This window comes from Leucoraja erinacea, chromosome 28, assembly GCF_028641065.1.
Source record: "Leucoraja erinacea ecotype New England chromosome 28, Leri_hhj_1, whole genome shotgun sequence".
Taxonomy (NCBI): domain Eukaryota; kingdom Metazoa; phylum Chordata; class Chondrichthyes; order Rajiformes; family Rajidae; genus Leucoraja; species Leucoraja erinaceus.
This window is the reverse complement of record NC_073404.1, coordinates 8076327-8097670: the sequence shown is the minus strand read 5'-3', so window position 1 is coordinate 8097670 and position 21344 is coordinate 8076327. Positions and strand designations below refer to the sequence as shown.

General features: G+C 50.6%; 1 protein-coding gene across 1 annotated transcript; it reads left to right on the top strand.

Moving 5' to 3' along the window:
* The first annotated feature begins 7521 nt into the window (after window positions 1-7521).
* LOC129710449 (multidrug and toxin extrusion protein 2-like) lies at window positions 7522-17000 on the top strand. The gene is made up of 8 exons (XM_055657403.1): window positions 7522-7862; window positions 9290-9365; window positions 10406-10478; window positions 11152-11284; window positions 13268-13450; window positions 14103-14175; window positions 15938-16011; window positions 16801-17000. Exons 1-8 carry the CDS (start codon window positions 7772-7774, stop codon window positions 16998-17000), a joined length of 903 nt encoding a protein of 300 aa, XP_055513378.1. The 5' UTR covers window positions 7522-7771.
* The last annotated feature ends 4344 nt before the right edge of the window (window positions 17001-21344 follow it).

Here is a 21344-nt window from a genome sequence, read left to right as displayed (position 1 = left end):
CTTAATATGGAACAGCACGGCACAGGAACTGGCCCTTCGGCCCACAATGTCTGTGCTGGACTTGATGCTGTTAATTTCTGCCCGCATTTGATTACTATCCTTCAATTACCTAGTATTGACGTGCCTATCCAAAAGCCAGTTAAACACCGCTATCGTATCCGCTTCCATCACCACCACTCTGTGTGTTCCAGGGACCCACCATTCTCTGTGTAAACGTAAACTTGCCTTCCACATCTCCTTTCAACTTTCCTCCTCTGACCTTGAGGCTATGCCTTATAGCGCCAGAGGCCCAGGTTCACTCCTGACTATGGGTGCTTGTCTGTACGGAGTTTGTATGTACGTACTTAGACCACGCAGGTTTTCTCCAGGTGCTCTGGTTTCCCCCCACTCTCCAAACACGTACAGGTTTGGAGGTTATTTGCCTTGGTATAAATGTAAATTATCCCCAGTGTGTGTAGGATGTTAATGTGCGGGGGTCGCTGGTCGACGTGGACTGAAGATCCTGTTTCCATGCTGTATCTCTAAACTCAACTAGACTATGCCTTATAGGGTCAGAGAACCGGGTTTGATCCTGACTACGGTGCTGTCTGTACGGAGTTTGCACGTTCTCCCCGTAAGTTTCAGTTTCCTCCCACACTCCAAAGACATGCAGGTTTGTAGGTTAATTGGCTTCGGTGAAAATTGTAAGTGTCCCTAGTGTGTAGGACAGTGTTCGTGTACAGGGATCGCTAGTAGGCACGGGATGGGTGGGCCAAAGGGCTTGTTTCCGCGCTGTATCTCAAACTCAAAACTAAAAACTAAACTAGTATTTGACATTTCCACCTTGGGAAAGGGGTTCTAATGGGGTTAGATGTCTGGGACTCCCCTCTGCCTCCAACACTCCAGAGAAAATAGTCCACGTTTGCCCAACCTCTGCCTGGTGAAGAGTAATATTCTGGGATATGGGGAAGGACTTCTGATGTATTCCCAAGTCAGGACAGTGGTGTGACTTGGAGGGGAACCTGGGGGTGGTGGTGTTCCCGCGTGTAGATGTACCATTACCAAAGATCCTATAGCGAGCAAGATAATCCACTCGACGAAAAATAAGTCGTATGGACATGGGCTCCGCTATAGGATCTTTGCCATTACTGAGGCATATTCTCTGCCGTCTCGGTTCCTTGGGCACCTACGTTGATGTATAAACTTCTCTTCTAGGCTATGCCAGCTGTACGTGACGATATTTATCCCTGCTCTCCCTGTGAGTATTGACTCTATTCATGCTAGCGTTGCAGGTGAGCACTTGTTTTCTCTTGCGTACGAACGAGTCAGAGGCATGTGGGGCCATGGGGCATCTTGACTCAGCATGGGCTCTATGTCTCTAATCCAGGTTGCGTTCTGGTAAACCTCTTCAGCACCTTCTGCAAAACCTCCACATTTTTCCTGCGATGGGGGGGGGTGTTGGGGGGGGCGGGGGGGGGGGGGGGGGAGGGGGTTGGGGGGGGGGGGGGGGAGGAACTAGAACTACTCAAGATACAGTACATGCAGGTGAACCACAGTGTAATAAAGCTGCGCACCGTTTGTTTGTCCCTGACCTGTAAGGGCCTGTCCCACTTTGGCGATTTTTTTTCAGCGACTGCCGGCATCATTGACTGACGTATTGGGTCACTGAAAGAGTCGCGGCGTGACACGGCGTGACCACGTATTGGCGCGCGGTGTTTCCTCAAGTGTCGCAACATTTTTTTTTGCCGCCGCTGGATTTTGAAACGTTCAAAATCTTTCGGCGACACTGATAGGTCAGTCAATGACGTCGGCAGTCGCTGAAAAAATGGCCAAGTTGGACAGGCCCTTAAATCACCGTAAATGGCTCGTGTATTGTCCTTCCGCTGACTGGATAGCACGCAACGAAAGATTTTCACGTGACAATAAACTAAACTGAACCGTTTGTGCTTCCCCACAGGCAGTATTTCTGTATCAGATCCAGGTCCGCTACCTCCAGAACCAGGTAGGGCCCGTGCCAGTGCTGCTGAACTGTGTGTTTAAAGATGAAGGTGTAATGTTGATGAACCATCACATTCATGAACTGCTGAGCTCAGCTCTTTCCTCCCTCTGTGCCGGTATCCTGTGGGATCGAGGATGGATCACTTCCACTGCTGTTTGGCGGGTTCTCGGTGTGGCTGATGAGGCCGAGTGTGGCACAGTGGTGCAGCTGGTAGAGCCGCTGTTGCAAAGCGGGTTTGATCCTGACCTCAGGCGCTGTCTGTGTGGAGTTTGCACGTTCTCCCTGTGACCCTGTGGGGTTTTTTCCGGGTGGTTTTTAAGTTTAGTTTAGTTAGTTTTAGTTTCGAGGTCCAGGCTCTTTGGTCAATCGAGTTTGCGTTGACAAGCAATCCCTGCAAACTAACACTACCCTGCACACACTAGGGTCAATTTACAATTTCACCAAGACAATTAGCCTACAAACCTCTACACCTTTGGGAGCGTGGGAGGAAACCCATGCAGGTCACGGGGAGAACGTACAAACGCCATACAGACAGCTCCTGTAGTCAAGATCAAACTAAGGTCTCTGGCGCTATAAGACAGCAACTCGACCAGCTGTGCCACCCTGCCATGGTTTCCTCCGGGAGCTCCGGTTTCCTCCCACATCCCAAAGACGTGCGGGTTTGCAGGTTAAATCTCTGCCTGGGGGACTCTTCCCATGGCCAGCCTTAGAACAGGGCATCTGCTTTAGGTGTGTGAATGGCACGTCTGCCGGGCACAGTTGACCTGGAGAGAGTGGATGTGGAGAGAATGTTTCCACTAGTGGGAGAGTCTAGGACCAGAGGGCACAGCCTCAGAACTAAAGGACGTTCCTTCAGGAAGGAGATGAAGAGGAATTTCTTTAGTCAGAGGGTGGTGGATCTGTAGAGTTCATTGCCACAGGCGGCTGTGGAGGCCAGGTCAGTGGATATTTTTAAGGCAGAGATGGATAGATTCTTGATTAGTGCAGGTGTCAAGGGTTATGGGGTGAAGGCAGGAGAATGGGGTTAAATGGGGAAAGTCAGATCAGCCACAATCAAATGGCGGAGTAGACTTGATGGGCCAAATGGCCTAATGCTGCTCCCATCACTTATGAGTGGGTTTATGACTGTGGGTGGATACTGGTGGGGGTCTGAACTGCCAGCCTCGGGGGTCCCAGCAGTGGTGGTGGGCGTGCTGGCCGGACCCTGCCGTACACTGATGCCCGTGTGTGTATTGTCTGCTCGTTCTCCAGGGAATAATCATGCCGCAGGTGTTCACTGGAATAGTGGCCAACGTCCTCAGTGTGGTCATGAACTACAGCTTCCTGATTGTGCTGAAACTGGGCGTGGTGTGAGTATTGCCCCCCCCCCTTCATTGACCCCACCCCCTTCCTGGTGATGTGCAGGAAGCAAATGTAGATGCTGGTTTACGATCAGCGATCACTTCACTATGAACACCTCCGCTCAGTCCGCCTGGACCTACATGACCTCCCTGCTGCTAAACACTTTAAATCCTCCACTGTCAGAGCCAGGCCCAACGACAATCCTCTGGGTGCTCCAGTTTTCTCCCACCTGGACCAGCAGAGAATTGGCCTCTGTAAATTGCCTCTAGTTGGTGGGTGAGTGGTTGGGTTCGGGAAGTGTTGATGCTAATGTGCGGAAAACAAAATGGGATCGATGTACTGGTGCAGGCGATCCCTGTGTGATGGGGTCCGTGGGTTTGCCCTCCTAGAAAACAGTTCTCACCCGCTGAGAATCTCCAGCACTTTTGTCTACCTTCGATTTTCCAGCATCTGCAGTTCCTTCTTAAACAGCTCGTATTGTAATTTTTTTTTTGTCACATAAAAACATGTCACCTTGTCAGCAGCCATGTCAAAGTGTTAAAAAAACTCTTTAATACGGGAGGCACGGTGGCGCAGCGGTAGAGTTGCTGCCTTACATCGCCAGAGACCCGGGTTCGATCCCTGCTACGGGTGCTGTCTGTACAGAGTTTGTACGTTCTCCTTGTGACCACGTGGGTTTTCTCCAGGATCTCTGGTTTCCTCCCACACTCCAAAGACGTACAGGTTTGTGGGTTAATTGGCTTGATGTAAAATTGTAAATTGTCCCTAGTGTGTAGGGTAGTGTTGATGTAGCAGATCGCTGGACTGTGTGACTCAGTAGGTCGAAATGCCTGTTTCTGAGCTGTATCTCTAAACTAAACTAAGCATGTTGCGTTGCTTTCGACAAGTAACACAAATTGAAATTAATAACTTTTTTTTTACCCACATAATTTCAATGAGAGTGAATTTCATTTTGCATCTCAAAATTTGGGGTAATGATTTATACCTTCATTTCAGGGCAAATTTCTGCTACCTGAACAGCCACAATGCAGGGGTTGCCAGCTCTAGATGGTTGGCACGGACACGGTGGGCCGAAGGGCCTGTTTCTGTGCTGGATGACTCTCTCTCTCTCTCTTTCTTTCTCTCTCCCACATTCCAGGGGCTCTGCTTGTGCTAACCTCATTTCCCAGTACTGTCAGACCATTGTGCTGCTGGTCTACATCAGATGGAGGAGGTTGTACGTTCACACGTGGGGAGGTAACTGAGTCCGTCCCCAACACTGGCCAGGAGGGAGGCAGCAGAGGCATCAGTCAATGGGTTAATGCAAGAAGGAGACAAGCTAGAGGTTGAGGGAAGACCTGATAGTATGTAAAATTATGGGAGACATTTTTCTCTCTATGTTTCCCATAACATATCTATTATGAGAGGCAAAGGACAGTGAGACACTGAACATGAACTGCCATATACACTTGATGGTTGGCATGGACTCAGTGGGCTGAAGGGCCTGTCCTGGAATGGAAATGTCAAAGACTAGAGTGCACAACTGTTAGATGAGAGGAGACAAAGTTTAAAGGATTTGTACTGGGAGGGGTTTTTTTATCCAGAGGGTGGTGGGTGTCTGGAACGCACTACCAGGCATTATGGTGAATGCTGATATGATAGTGGCGTTTAAGATGCTTTGAGAGAGGCACGTGGATATGGAGGGATTTGGTTTATGTGCAAGGACAAAGGGTGAATGGGAGCTGGCGTGACTTAGTAGACGGGGCAGCTGAGGTTTGGGGCGCTGTAGATGCTGAGTGAGTGGGAGATGCAGCAGGGAGACTTTGGAACACCCATGACTGGAGGTGACAGGGCGGGGAGGGAGGGATGGAAGGAGGGAGTGCCGCGTATGTGCATATGCCAGTGTGTGAGTACGTGTGTGCACGCGCATGTGCATTTGCGAGTGCGTGCGTGCTTGTGTGTCGGTGCATATGTGTCTGTGTGTATGTGGGACTATATGTGTGTGTATATGTGTGTGTGTGTGTGCACATGTCTATGTGTGCTTGTGTGTGGGAGTGCATGTGAGCGTGTGGATGTTAGCAAGTCAGTGAGCAAGTGCGTGTGCATGAGTGCGTGTGCACGTTTGCATATGCATGCGTGTGTGTACGTAGGTTTGGGGAGGTGTGTGCGTGCGTGCATGTGCGTGTGCATGGGTGTGTGCGTGTGCATGTGTGTCCGTGAGTGTATACATGTGCACGTGTGTGCATGTGTCATGATCTAATCCACGCGTGCGGGTGCCCGCAGGGTGGACGCGAGACTGCCTGCAGGACTGGGGCAGCTTCCTGCAACTGGCCATCCCCAGCATGGTCATGTTCTGCATCGAGTTCTGGGCGTATGAAATCGGATCGTTCCTGGCAGGTAGGCGCTCCTGACTCCCACACCTGCTTCCCCATGTCCGCTGCACAATTCCAGGACTGATGGCTCCCGGGTGTTCTAACAACGAGTGTCTTTCTCTCCCAGGGCTGATCGACCAAGTTCAGCTTGGGGCCCAAGTCGTCATCTTCCAGTTCCTAACGATTTTGTTCATGGTGAGTTTCAGACGCCCGATAGAACGTGCGGCACTCCAGCCCTGGCCCCTCCCCCACACCCTGGCAACACTTGCCTCTCCCAAATTATTTCCCACTCAAAACATCCCACCTACAGCACTCAGTGCTCCACCCCACACCCTCCACATCTCCCCGACATCTGCCCCACACCTACCCACATCTGTCCCACATCTGTCCCACATCTGTCCCACGTCTGCCCCACATCTGCCCCACGTCTGCCCCACATCTACCCACATCTACCCACATCTGCCCCACATCTACCCACATCTGCCCCACATCTGCCCCACATCTGCCCCACATCTACCCACATCTGTCCCACATCTACCCACATCTGCCCCACATCTGCCCCACACCTACCCACATCTGCCCCACATCTGCCCCACATCTGCCCCACATCTGCCCCACAACTGCCCCACATCTGCCCCACATCTGCCCCACATCTGCCCCACATCTACCCACATCTGCCCCACGCCTACCCACATCCGCTGCACATCTGTCCCACATCTGCCCCACATCTGCCCCACACCTACCCACATCTGCCCCACATCTACCCACACCTTCATGCCACGTTTATGGCGGCACACTAGCACAGTGGTAGAGTTGCTGCCTCACAGCGGGAGAGAACCTGCTTCGATCCTGACTACGGGTGCTGTCTGTGTGGAAATTGGACGATCTGTGACCGCATGTGTTTTCTCCAGGTGCTTCGGTTTCCTCCTACATTCTAAAGACAACAGGTTTGTAGGTTAATTGGCTTTGGTAAACTGTCCCAAGTTGTAGGATAGAACTCGTGTACAGATGAATATTGACTCAGGCGAGGACTCAGTGGGCCAAAGGGCCTGTTTCCACACTGTATCTCTAAACGAAACTAAAACTAAATACATCACGCCAACATCTCATCCACATCCCTGGTTCAGTATCTGTGCACGTGGCTCACCAGCATTTGGCAACGTGTCTGTGAATGTTCCACTGTGTTGAAGTCAAGTTGCTGTTGAAGGGAAGCCCCCGGCTGACCCAGGGTGGAGGAGTTGAGGGGTGATTTGGTAAATTGCTCTCTGCACCCACTGGCAGTAAACATTTCCCATGAGTTCTCCTTGACCTTATGGCCAACAACAAACTGTGACCACAACCAATGTTATATCCACTGTTACAACCACACACACACACACACGCACCCACACACACACGCACCCACACACACACGCACCCACACACACACACACCCACACACACACGCACCCACACACACTACACACACACACACACACTACACACACTACACACACACACACACACTACACACACACACACACACTACACACACACACACACACACACACACTCACTACACACACTCATACTAGCACTCGCTCACTCACACACGCACACACTCACACTCATGCATAGGCACGCATGCACACGTACAAACGTGTGCACACACACACATACGCACACGCATACACACACGCACACACTCACACTCATACCCACTCATGCACGCACACGCATACACACAGGATGCACATAACCACACACACACATGCACGCACACATACAAACGTGCGCACACATACACACGCGCACATACACACGCGCACACACACACACACACACACACACGCACACACATTAGCACAGGATGTACATAGCCTCACAGAGAAATCAAACACCCCGAAGAATGCGCACACTTATACGCATACACGCCCGCACATACACAGAAACAGAGTCACACTTGTATATCCACAGGCATGGTCTCACATGCACGCACATACCATCCAGTTCACCGTGTGATCCATGATCCTTGGACCTGACTACGGGACAATGCCGAGCCCTGCTGTTTCTTGTTTAAGATCAGTGTTTGCCCACTTTTCAGATTCATGTGGGCATTGGAATGGCAGCGGGGATCCGTGTGGGGATGGCCCTGGGGGCTGGGCGTCCACAGCAAGCAAAGACCTCCGCAATGACTGCTTTAGCTTGTACAGGTGAGTGGAGATGTTGTGTGAGATTCGAACACAGTGGTGGGGTGCGTGTGTGTGTGTCCATCATATGTGTGTGTGTACGTCACATGAGTAAGTGTGTGTGTGCGCGTGTGTCCATCATGTGTGTGTGTGTGTGTATGTCACATGAGTAAATAAGTGTGTATGTGCGTGTGTGTGTGTACGTCACATGAGTGTGTGTGTGTGTGTACGTCACATGATTATGTGTGCGTGTGTGTGTGCATGTGCGTGTGTGTGTGCATCCTATGTGTGTGTATGTTTATCTGTGTGCAGGTGTGACTAACCACCCCTGACCCAGATTCCATGCCCCTGACCATTCTCTCACTGTCTCTACTCCCTGTATGTGCCTTTCCATATCCATGCCAATACTGTGCCTCAGTTTACCACACTCCTGCACTAGTTTAGTTTACAGATACAGCACAGAAACAGGCCTTTGTGTCCTCCGAGTCCATGCCGATCATTGATCACCCATTCACAATAGTTCTATGTTATCCCACTTTCACATCCACTCCCTACACATTAGGGACAATTTACAGAGGCCATTTAACCTACAAATCTGCACGTCTTTGGGATGTGGGAGGAAACCAGAGCACCCGGAGCAACCCACGAGTTCCAGGCACTCACCACCTTCTACGGGGGAAAAAAAAAAATCTGCCCTCATTGAGTCTTGCAGCATGGAGACTGGCCCTCTGGCCTGACTCATCCATGCTGACCAAGATGCCTTCCTCTTCTTCTTGCCTATGGTGTGCACAGCCTAATGTTTTGGGACAACTTGTTCTGTTGGATCTTCCGTTTGCACCCGCCAGGTTGATTGCATTCATCGAAACAGGGTGGACCACGTGAAGGTTGCAATCTCCAACCCAACCATGATGCCCCATCCAAACTATTCTGATTTGCGCCCATTTGGTCCATATTCCTCTAAACCTTTCCTATCCATGTACCTGTCCAAGTGAGTATTAAATGTTATTATTATACCTGCATCAACTGCCTCCAACTAGCCACTCATTCTATATACCCACCACCCTCTGAGTTAAAAGGTTGATCCTTGGGTTCCTATTAAATCTTGCCCCTCTCACCTAAAAATCCATGTCCCCAGGATCTTTATTTTGCTACCCTGGTTCTTGATTCCTCTTTAATACTTTGTCCCTCTCACCTTAAAGCTATGCCTTTTGTCTTTGACATTTCCACCCTGTGGAAAAAGATTTTGTCCGTTTGCCCCAGCTATGCTTCTTGTATGTAATTTTACATAATTCTACCTGGTCTCCCCTCAGCCTCCGACGTTCCAGAGAAATCAATCCAAGTTTGTCTAACCTCTAATAGCCTCTAATCCAGGCAGCGTTCTGCTGAAACTCTGCCAAACCCGTTGTTGTTCCGTCTATAGCCTCTCATTCTCTGCGTCCTCTTTTGCGCAGGGTGCGTGGCTTTGGTCCTTATGACGTCCCTCCTGTTGCTGAAGGACGTGATAGCCAAGATCTTCACCAGCAACCGGTCAGTACAGTGACTCGAGGGGGGGGGGGGGGGGGGGGGGACGGTGGGCTGTGTCCGTCTAAAGTGGTTCACAACCTGTAAGTGCCATTACTGTGGGGACCTGTGCCAAGAGGTTTTGGCACGGACCCAGGAAACAACCTGAACATCTGCTCAATCCCAATAACCAAGGCACGGTGGCTCAGCGATAGAGTTGCTGCCTTACAGCGCCGGAGACCCAGGTTCCATCCTGACTAAGGGGGCCGTCTGTACGGAGTTTGTACGTTCTCATCGTGACCAGCGTTGGTTTTCCTCTGGGATCTCCAGTTTCCTTCCACACTCGAAAGACGTACATGTTTGTAGGTTAGTCGGCTTGGTATCATTGTAAATTGTTCCTAGTGAGGAGGTTAGCGTTATTGTGCGGGGATTGCTGGTCGGTCTGGTCTCTGTAGACCGAAGGGCCTGTTTCTCATTGTGGTGTAAAAGCGCTGATATGGGGTCAGGCCACGCAGTGTCTTTAACCAGCTCATTACCCATTCGTCCAAACTCGATAGTCCAAGCCCAGTATCCTCCATTTCCCCTTCATAAGACAAGCCTGTTGTTCCAGGAATCAAGCTGGTGAACCTTCTCTCCGCTCCCTCCATTCCAGGTAGGAAGACCACACCTGTAAATACCTGCAGGCTGATGAGATCATGTCCAGCACCAACATTGTGGGCTGATGGGCCTGTTTGTGTGCTGTACTGTTCTATGGTCGATATTCCTCCATTCCTTGGATATCCACGTGCCGATCTATAATCCATTAAATTCCTCCACCACCATCCCTGGCAGTGCCTTCCAGGCACCCACCTTAACATCCCCTGCACATTGTATTTGAAACTTTACCTCTCACACCTTAAAGCTGTGCCTTTAAAGTCCTTGACATTTTCACATTGGGGACAAAGGTTTTGACTGTCTACGCCTCTGGTAAGTTTACATACATCTACCAGTTTTGAAGTTTTGCCCGACATTCTGTTGCTGCATGTAGTTGTTCTAAGCATCTGAGGTTGAATCTTTGTCCTTAACAGGCAGATTATCGAGCTGGTTTCGAGCACCATACCCGTTATAGCCCCTTTCCACCTGTGTGATGCCATAGGCTCGGTAAGTCACTCAGTGGGTCGTGCGGTGATGGGGTTGCTACAGGATCAAGTGATGGTGGGGGTCCGGTGGGCTGTGGCCACGATGAGATGATCACCCTCACCCCCGGGATCAATGCTGGCCCATCTCGGCAAACACAAGCACTCATCTCAAACAAACCCAGCAGGACACAGCCAGTGAACCAAAACCTTTGGCGCAAAAAGGACACAAAGTGCTGGAGTAACTCAGCAGCTCAGGCAGCATCTCTGGAGCTTCAGGCAGCGTTTCTTACCTCCAGTTCCCTCCCCTCTACTTCCAGTCTGAAGAAGGGTCTCGACTCAAAACATCACCCATCCTTTTTTTCTCCAGAGATGCTGCTGCTGCCTGGCGCGCTGAGTTACTCTAGCACTTTGTATCTATCTTCAGCATCTCTGGAGAACATGGATAGGTGACGTTTCGGGTCAGGACGTCCCTTCAGACCGATCATTCTGAAGAGGGGTCCAGATCCGAGACGTTACCTATCCATGTTGAATCAGCCTGAAGAAGGTTCCCCGATCTGAAATGTCACTTATCCATGTTCTCCAGAGATGCTCCCTGACTCCGCTGAGTTACTTCAACACTTTGTGTCATTTTTTAAAATGTAGGATTGCATTATCTCATCCCTCGTACTGAGGGCTCTCATTCCGTTTGTCAACAGGGAGCAGCCAGCGGGATTGTGCGAGGAATTGGGATGCAGAAAGTCGGAGCGATTGCTAATCTCATGGCGTTCTACATTGTTGGGATTCCCGTGGGAATCGCGCTCATGTTTGCCGCAAAGATCGGAATTCTTGGTGAGGAGTGAAGCGGCTCATGACCCCTGGTACAATCAACCAGAGGCCTCCACTTTCGTTTGGTTTGGTTTGGTTTGGTTTGGTTTAGTTTAGTGATACAGCATGGAAACAGGCCCTTCGGCCCACCAAGTCCTCGCCGAACAGCAATCACCCGTATGCTAGCACTATCCTACACACTAGAGACAATTCATAGATGCTGATTAACCTACAAACCTGTTCGTCTTTGTAGTGTGGGCGGAAACCGGAGCACCCGGAGAAAACCCACGTGGTCACAGGGAGAATGTACAAACTCCATACAGGATCGAACCCAGGTCTCTGGCGCTGTGAGGCAGCAGCTCTACCGTTGCGCCACCGTGCTTGTGCCACCCTATTTCCTCCTCGTGCTCCGGTTCCCTCCGACATGAACGGGTAATCGATGGTCGGCTTAGACCTGGGGGAGCATAAGGGTCATGCGCAGGCCGATGAGGTTAGTTTAACAGGACAGCATTGTTGGCCGAATGGCCTGATCCCACGCTGTATTGTTTTATGGAACACAAAAATGCTGGAGAAACTCAGCGGGTGCAGCAGCATCTATGGAGCGAAGGAAATAGGCAACGTTTCGGGACGAAACGTTGCCTATTTCCTTCGTTCCATGGATGCTGCCGCACCCGCTGAGTTTCTCCAGCATTTTTGTGTTCCTTCGATTTTCCAGCATCTGCAGTTCCTTCTTAAACACTGTATTGTTTCATATTCTGTAAGTACAGATCCTACAACAACTTGACAAGCTCTTAGACAGAGGACAGTGTCCACTGCCCGCAATGGAGTAGAGGTGAATCGGACTTATGCAAGGAGCATTCAGAGACTGATGACAAAGGGGGGGAGTTGCTGCTCCTGAGTCTGGTGGTGTGAGCTCTCGAGCATGCGTGCTGAGTTCCTCCAGCACTGTTTGATTAGCCCACCACTGTAAGCATTCACTTTTACACCAACCATGGGCTGTGGCTGCTGTATTTGCACCCAATAAGGTGCCTGCAGCCGATCATCGTGTCCTCAAGCAATGGACCGCACTCCCCAGAAGGACAAGGCCAGCACACACCGCCTCCTCCATGTTCTCATCAGGCCAGGAGAATTATGCAGAAACCAATGGCTGGTCCACCATCATCCGTGACTGGCATGTGTCAGGGTGACCTTCCGCCCAGAAACCGTAACTCGTTTTCTTTTTCTGCAAACGCTGACTGACCCGCTGAGGATTTCCAGCTATTTTTGTCTTTGGACCGGAATGGTGGCGCCGTGGTAGAGTTGCTGCCTCGGTGCCAGAGACACGGGTTCAATCCTGACTATGGGTGCTGTCTGAATGGGGTTTGTACATTCTCCACATGACCACGTGGGTTTTCTCTGGGTGCTCCGGTTTCCTCCCACACTCCAAAGGCGTACAGGTTTGTAGGTTAATTGGCTTCAGTAAAGATTGTAAATCTGATCTGGATGCTTTCAGAGAGCTAGATGGGGCTCTTATAAAATAGCGGAGTCGGGGGATATGGGGAGAAGGCAGGAACGGGGTACTGATTGGGGATGATCAGCCATGATCACATTGAATGGTGGTGCTGGCTCGAAGGGCCAAATGGCCTACTCCTGCACCTATTGTCTATAAATTGTCCCTAGCGTGTAGGATAGTGCTAGTGTATGGGGTGATCGCTGGTCGGCACAGACTCGTGGGCTGAAGTGCCTGTTTCCGCACTGTATCTCGAAAGTCTAAAGTATTAGAGTGGTGTGATCATCCACCCTCCAGCTATTTCCCCCACCTCCAAGTTAATCACCTATGGAACCTGGTGACCGATGAAGGTGTCCCATGGATGCCCCATGGATGGGCACCATCAGTTGGACACCTATGGGCGATGGAGATGAACCGATCGCCCCTAACCGAGACTGGGCAGGCCAGTGCCCACCCAGGGTCTGACCACCTTCTCCAAGGACCACATTTACCGACGGAGCTCTTGCTGTCTCTTGCAGGCCTATGGGCGGGATTGGCCATCAGTACCTTCCTGTTGTCCGCTTTCTTCTTGACGCTGATCTTCAGGATGGATTGGGGCGCGGCGGCACAAGAGGCAAGCAAGCGCTGGTTTTCTCCACTTCGACCCGTCCTTAGCTCCAGGACCTTGGTGATGGGACAAGCTCCAGTCACAGGGAGGGAAGGTCACAGATGAGCAGGTTGTGGGAGAGGTCGGGGAGGTCCAGACACGACTGGGGCTCTGTGCACCACAAGGGTCAGGCAGCATCTGTGGAGGGAATGGGCAGGCAACGTTTTGGGTCGGGACCCTTCTTCAGACTGATTTTGGGGGGGGGGGGGGGGGGGGGGGGGGGGTATGAGGGCAGAGCTGGGGGATTTGTGGGACAGGATCAGGGTGTGGGGGTCAGGGCTGGGGTTCTATAAGGGAGAGGAGCAGGGTGTGGGGGTCAGCAACAGTGTGTCGGAGCAGAGCCAGGGGTATATATGGGACACTGACCAGGCTAAGGGCAGGGACAGGGGTATTTACGGAACAGGATCAGGGGAGGGGAGGTCAGGGCTGGAGGTGTAGGGGCAGGAGCAGGGGGTGGGAGGTCAGGGGCGGGCACTGGAGCTCACGCTTGCTGCCTGTAGCAGGGGCACTCTGTGAGGGTGTGTAACGTTGAGGTACAGGCGTGTGTCTGCCGTGCCTTCGCCTGCTACAGTACATATATTTTGGGATGATGGCTGGTCCCGGCTGCCTCACCCCTGTGTACGAGGTGTAGGGGGGCTGCTGTCTCTGGGCTGTTAAGTTGAACTCACGGACACTCTGACCCTCAGCCCCACTTCCTCCTCTTCCAGGCTGGGGAACGGACGGGACTGAGGACAAGTTTGGAATCTACCGCGGCAACAGAGGAGCACCCGCCTGCATACGGTAACATTGCTGATACACCACTCACTTATCTTGGGCTAAAAGCACAGGTTCCAATCCCACATCGGGAACTAGAGAACGTAAACGGAATGAAATAAATCCCAACTTTTATTGCGTTTATAAGTTCCAGGAGCAGAATTTAACCATTCGGCCCATCATCTACTCCACCATTCAATCGTGGCTGATCTATTTCCCCCCCCCCCCCCCCTCAACCCCATTCTCCGGTACCTGGACGTGGCGCCGACGAACGAGAAGCTGAAGCAAAGAAGTGGAACGTCATGTCTGTTATTTGACTTTTCTGTTGAGCGGCATTCTGTCCGTTGGCTTGTAGGCGACGCTGCCTTTCGGGTAGGTGGTGTTTCGGCAGAGCGGCCATTCGGTGAGCCATTCGGTGAGTTTACTTTTAGGCGTCCCGCCCTTTCGGTTAGTTGGCGTTTTTGATTTGTTTCCATTCGGTTATTTGACTTCCACTTCTTTGCTTCGACTTCTCGTCCGTCAGCCCCACGTCCACACACGCCATTCTCCAGCCTCCTCCCCATAACCCCTGACATTCTTCACCCAAATAATCTATTGTCAGCAACAGTGTAGGTTTATCACTGTCACGTGGACTGAGGTACAGTGAACAGCTGCGTTTTGCACTCTCTGCAGTCAGATTAGAAATACCGTACATTAATACAATCGTCAAACTCAAGAACAATAGACAGTGCAAAGGGGAAGATACAGAGTGCAGAATATAGTTCTCAGAGTTGTAGCGCACCAGTTCTATGCACATTGCCTTCACCAGTCAGAGTATTGGCAGCCTGAAGAACAGTCTCGACCTGAAACATCACCCGTCCTTTTCTCCAGAGATGCTGCCTGACGCACTGTTACTCTAGGGCTTTGTACCCATATCGAGTAGAGAGGTTGGGAGTTCATATTACACTTATATAAGACATTGGCCAATTTTAGAAAATTGTGTTCAGTTTTGGTCGCCATGTTGTCCAGCAGAGAAGATTGATGAGAATGTTGCCAGGACTCGAGGGCCTGAGCTATGGGGGGGGGTTGAGCAGGGTAGGACTCTATTCCATGGAGCACAGGAGGATGAGGGGTGATCTTATAGAGGTGCACAAAATCATGAGAGGAATAGATACTGAGTAAATGCACAGAGTCTTTTGGCCAGAGTAGGGCAATCGAGAACCAGAGGACATAAGGTTTAAGGTGAGGGGGGAAAGATTTAATGGGAACCTGGGGGGGGTTAACATTTTTACACAAAGGGCGGTGTATGTGTGGAACAAGTCGCCAGCAGAGGTAGTATCGCAACGTTTAGATAGGTACATGGATAGGACAGGTGTAGAGTGATATGGGGCAAATGCAGGCAGGCAGCACTGTGCTGCCCTAGAGAGAGCTGGTGGACTGGGAAGTGCTGTGGGAGTAGTCTGGGTTCGGTTGTGAATGTTAATGCTAGTGGATGATATACATGAAGCAGGAAGCTTTATCCATGATGGAGTCGGACTCCCGCACACCCCTGACTGGTGCCTGGCCAACAAAGGAGAGGCACCCACTGCAGGGTACTCAGCCAGAGTAGACATGTCAAAGACTAGAGGGCACAGCTTTGAGGTGAGAGGGGCAAAGTGTAAAGGAGATATGTGGTGAAGTTGTTTAGACAAGGTGGTGGGTATCTGGAACGTGCTGTCAGGGATGGTGGTGGAGGCAGATAGTGGTGTTTAAAGGGCCTGTCCCACTTGGCCGTCATTTGCGCCTCATTTATGTGTCGTGTGTAAAATAGGTCGACGCGTTGTTACGTGCGACGTCGCGCGCAAACCACGTGTCATCGTGCCGTCTGGTGCGCGGCGACGCATGGTTACGCACGGTGACGTAACCATGTGTCACCACGCGATACACGTGAGACACCAGGCCGTCAGCGTGCGTACCCAATGCATCAGCGTGCGTACACGATATACGTCACGCAGGTGGCGAGCGAGGATTTCGTGCAGCACAAAATCACGCGCATCTCCACACTCCTCCACGCCTCTCCATGCTCCCGTCCCGCGCTACCCACACGCTACATGTGCGTCACAACATGACGACCACATTTTTGGAGGTCACGTAAATGGCGCACAAATGACGGCCAAGTGGGACGGGCCCTTAAGAGTTTTTTAGATGGGCAAATGGATGTGCAGGGAGTGGAGGGATATGGATCACTTGCAGGCAGAGGATGTTAGTTCAATGTGGCATCATGTTCAGCAACGGGGATATTAGGAACCATTCAATGTTCTCTGCACTGCTCTGGTGGCCATGGTATTTGTGTGGAATAACATGGAACTGCAGAGGCTGGTTTACAAACAAAGACACAAAGTGCTGGAGTAACTCAGTGGGTCAGGCAGCTTCCCTGGAAAACACGGATAGGTGATGTTTCAGGTTGGGACTCTTTCTTTAGAATGAAAGAAGGGTCCCGACCCGAAACGTCTCCTACTCGTGTTCTCCAGAGATGGTATTTATGTGGACAAATGACACAAAGTGCTGGAGTAACTCAGTGGGCCAGGCAGCATCTCTGAAGAAAAAGGATGGGTGATGTTTTGGGTGGGGACTCCGGTGTGTATGTGGTGGGTCCAGCGCAGGACTAATGGAACTATTTGTTCTTTATGGAAGGTGACACCTTGAACTTGTCCCAGAGCCATGAAGCGACTGGTCACGTGGAAGGCAGCGCTCTGCTGACGAGCGGCAGCTCTTGCCCGTCAGAGGGCATCCTCACTCCGGGCCAACTGATCGTTAGACGTGGGCTGGTCGTTCTCGGAGGTCTGCTGGTCCTGGCAGTGGGAGTTGCTGTACACTTCACCATCGAGCTGTAGAACCTCTAACCAGGCTGTCATCGGGCTCAGTGCATCAGGCAGGAAGGGGCCAAAGACTTTCAACCTGCTCTTCATATTGGCTCCATTACAGAAAAACACACTCTCGCTGGAAATAAAGCTCGTATTGCGAGCTTTATCGAAGACAGAAGACCCATTGTTATTGCCCGACAGTCCAACTGAACATGTTTAGTTTAGTTTAGAGATACAGCGCGGAAACAAAGTATTAGGTGAACTGCAAAGCATTTAGTAAAATCTATGTAGAGAGGATACATCCTGCAGCACTCGGTGCATCATCTTCCAGGCTGCTGAACTCAGGGACCAGCAGGTTATCAGTAGCTACATTCCATACTCAAATCCCGGACTGGATTACCTGCTGGAATGTGTACCATGCATAATATATGTGGTGAAGGTTATATTGACAGAGATTAATATGGTTGATCTACAGGCCCTTCAGCCCACTGAGTCCACGCCAACCAGTGATCCCTGTACGCTAACTGTATCCGACACTCACCAGGGACAATTGTGACCTATTCATATCTTATCCAGAGATGCTGCCTGCTAAGTTACTCCAGCACTTTGTGGCTTTTTTAAATCTAAACCAGCATCTGCAAATTTCTTTAGTTTAGTTCAGAGATAGAGCGCGGAAACAGACCCTTTGGTCCACCGAGTCCGTGCCGAGCAACGATCCCCGTAAACTAACACTATCCTACACACACACACACACTACAATTTCACCAAAGCCAATTAACCTACAAACCTGTACGTCTTTGGAGTGTGGTAGGAAACTGGAGCACCCAAAGACAACCCACACAGGTCACGGGGAGAACGTACAAACTCCGTACCAACAGCACCCGTAGTCGGGATTGAACCCGGCTCTCTGGCGCTGTAAGGCAGCAACTCTATCGCGACACTGCCCAAATGTGTTGCATGTTGAGTTCTTGGAAATCACCAAATCTGACACAGAGGGCAGTGGAGGCCAAGTCACTGGATGCATTTAAGAGCGAGTTAGATAGAGCTCTAGGGGCTGCACTCTCCCCTCAAGGGATATGGGGAGAAGGTAGGCACGGGTTATTGATTGGGGATGATCAGCCATGATCATGATGAATGGCGGTGCTGGCTCGCAGGGCCGAATGGCCTCCTCCTGCACCAATTTTCTATGGTTCTATGATTCAAGGCTTCTTCACACAGCTAGGTTGGCGTAAACATACAACACAATTAAATACTATTAAACATGTTTTCTTTTTATTCCCTTCTTTGCCACCAATGCACAGAGAGAGCTGTAATGCACTGGGCTGGATTCCGCAGGCTCACTGCTGCATCAATGGACATTGTCCACCCAGCCTTGACGGAACATGGATCCAGCACCATTGTGTGGTGCTGGCTTGACAGCTCAATGTGGTTGGTGGTCTTTGAGAGAGAGAGAGCAAATGAAAAAGCAGCGGTGTGAAGTCGGGGTCAGGAGGGGAGGCTTGTGTTATTGAATGGCCAGCGTGTTATCTAGGTGACCCATTCTATTGATATTGATTAGGCAAATTAAACACCAAAAATTAAGCGTACATTCCAATTTTCAGCCACTAAGCTGCCAGTCAAGGTTCAAGAGAAGGCTGGATCAGATGGCTCCTGACCTCGGATGCTGTCTGTGCGGAGTTTGCACATTCTCGCTGTGACCCCATGTTTTCTCCAGATGCTCCGGTTTCCTTCCACACTCCAAAGACGTGCGGGTTTGTAGGTTAATTGGCCTCTGTAAACTGTCCATAGTGTGTAGGGTAGAATTAGTGTGAGTTGCTGGTCAGCGCAGACTCATTGGGCTGAGGGGCCTGTTTTCATGCCTTGTCTCTAAAACTAAAAACTGACGTGAGGCACATGTTGCTGATGGAGGTTTGTCTTTGTGCTAAATGCAGAATATAGACCGGTGGACGTGCATTGCATCTCTTGCCAATCCTAATTGGGTTTTTGGGACGTGGGCCTGCATTTATTACCCATCTCTAACCCCTACAGGGAAGTTGGTGTGAGCTGCCTCATGAACCTCCTACCATGCTGTTGGCAAGGGAGTTCCAGGACATAGACCTTTAGATATAGCGATGGATTTCCAAGTGTCTGAGTGGGGTTGTTGTGTGGGTTGGAGGTGATGGGAGACGGTACATGTTGGTGCCACGGCATGCCAGTGGTTTAGTGAACGAGCGGTGAATTAGGGGCGGGGGAGATTTGGGGGGTGGGTCATTCAAACTTGATGTTTCTTCCATGATAAGGTTGAACCTCTTGAGAGTTGATGGAGCCGCACCCATTGGATCATGGTCGGCATGGATTAGTTGGGCCGAAGGGCCTGTTCCCTGCTGTGTGTCTTTGCTACTTGTATCTCATCAGTGGGTTTTTAGGGTGTCACGAGATGAGTCAGTTGCTGCAGGACCAACCCCAATCCTCCAAATGGTACATGGTTGGCACAGGTGAGTTTCTGGACTATGGTGACTTTTATGGTTAAGAAGTTTCAGAAGGAACTGCAGATGCTGGAAAAATCGAAGGTAGACAAAAATGCTGGAGAAGCTCAGCGGGTGAGGCAGCATCAATGGAGCGAAGGAAATAGGCAACGTTTCGGGACGAAACGTTGCCTATTTCCTTCACTCCATAGATGCTGCCTCACCCGCTGAGTTCCTCCAACATTTTTGTGACTTTTATGGTGCTGGGTTTAGTAAAGGTAAAGTCATTGATAATCAAGGGTCGGTAATGAGAGTCTCTCTTGTTGGAAATGTCCACATTTGCGGTTGAAATATTCCTTGCCACTTGCCAGCCCGTCCGTGCCTGAATGCCGACCTAGACTTGCTGCAGGTAGCCATGGGCGGTTTCAATGACTGAAGGGAACCGAATATAGAACAGGGCAGCTTGGGAACAGGCCCTTCAGCCCACCATGCCCGTGCCAAACACCATGCCAAGACCAACTCTCATCTGCCTGCATATAGAAACATAGAAAATAGGTGCAGGAGTAGGCCATTCGGCCCTTCGAGCCTGCACCGCCATTCAATATGATCATGGCTGATCATCCAACTCAGTATCCCGTACCTGCCTTCTCTCCATACCCCCTGATCCCTTTAGCCACAAGGGCCACATCTAACTCCCTCTTAAATATAGCCAATGAACTGGCCTCAACTACCTTCCGTGGCAGAGAGTTCCAGCGATTCACCACTCTCTGTGAGGAAAAAAGTTTTTCTCATCTCGGTCCTAAAGGATTTCCCCTCTATCCTTAAGCTGTGACCCCTTGTCCTGGACTTCCCCAACATCGGGAACAATCTTCCTGCATCTAGCCTGTCCAACCCCTTAAGAATTTTGAAAGTTTCTATAAGATCCCCCCTCAATCTCCTAAATTCTAGCGAGTACAATATGATCCATATCCCTCCATTCTCTGCCTGTCCAAAAGTCCTTTAATGCCATTATCACATCTGCCAACACCACCAGCCTTGGCAGCACGTTCCAGGCACCCACTGCGTATAAAATCTTGCCCCGCACATCTTCGTTAGACCTTGCCCCTCTCGACTTATCATCATATAATTGTCAGTGAACTTCCCCACTTCCAACCTCCTGACGGGAACAAGGTCACAGCTGAAGCAGTTTAAGGCACAGGAGAGAGAGACTCCTGTAGTGAGGCCCTTTTTTCTTTCTTTTTTTTCCCGTAAATATTTTTTATTAGATTTTCAAACAAATGTACAATTTACAAGGGAAGGTACAAAGCTCAAACAATTTAGAAAAACACTTAAAACAAAATTATCAAATTAAAATATTAACATTTTTATCTATAATATATTCAACCTCCTGTGGTGACCAGCGTTTACAGAAGGCCTCCACAGTTCCCCGTGGACACTGTGTGTTCCCTTTCTAGGGACACGCGCCCCGGTTCAATCCTAACTACGAGTGCTGCCTGTACAGAGTTTGTACGTTCTCCCCGTGACCGCATGGGTTGTCTCCGTGTGCCTACCACACCCCAAAGACGTACAGGTTTCTAGGTTCATTGGCTTTGCTCAAAATTGTAAATTGTCCCTAGTGTAGGATAGTGCTAGTTTACGGGGCTCGCTGGTCAGTGCGGACTTGGGATCTCTAAACTAAACTACTGAAGTTAGACACAAAAAGCTGGAGTAACTCATCGGGACAGGCAGCATCTCTGGAGAGAAGGAATGGGTGACGTTTTGGGTCGAGACCCTTCTTCAGACTGCTGGACGGCAGGGTGGCGGAGTGGTAGAGTTACTGCCTGAAACTCGGGTTCGATCCTGACCACGGAGTGCTTTTCTCTTGACGCCCACTAGAGCACTTCATGCCACACTCGGTCAACCACTACCTTGATGTCAAGGGCATGTAGTC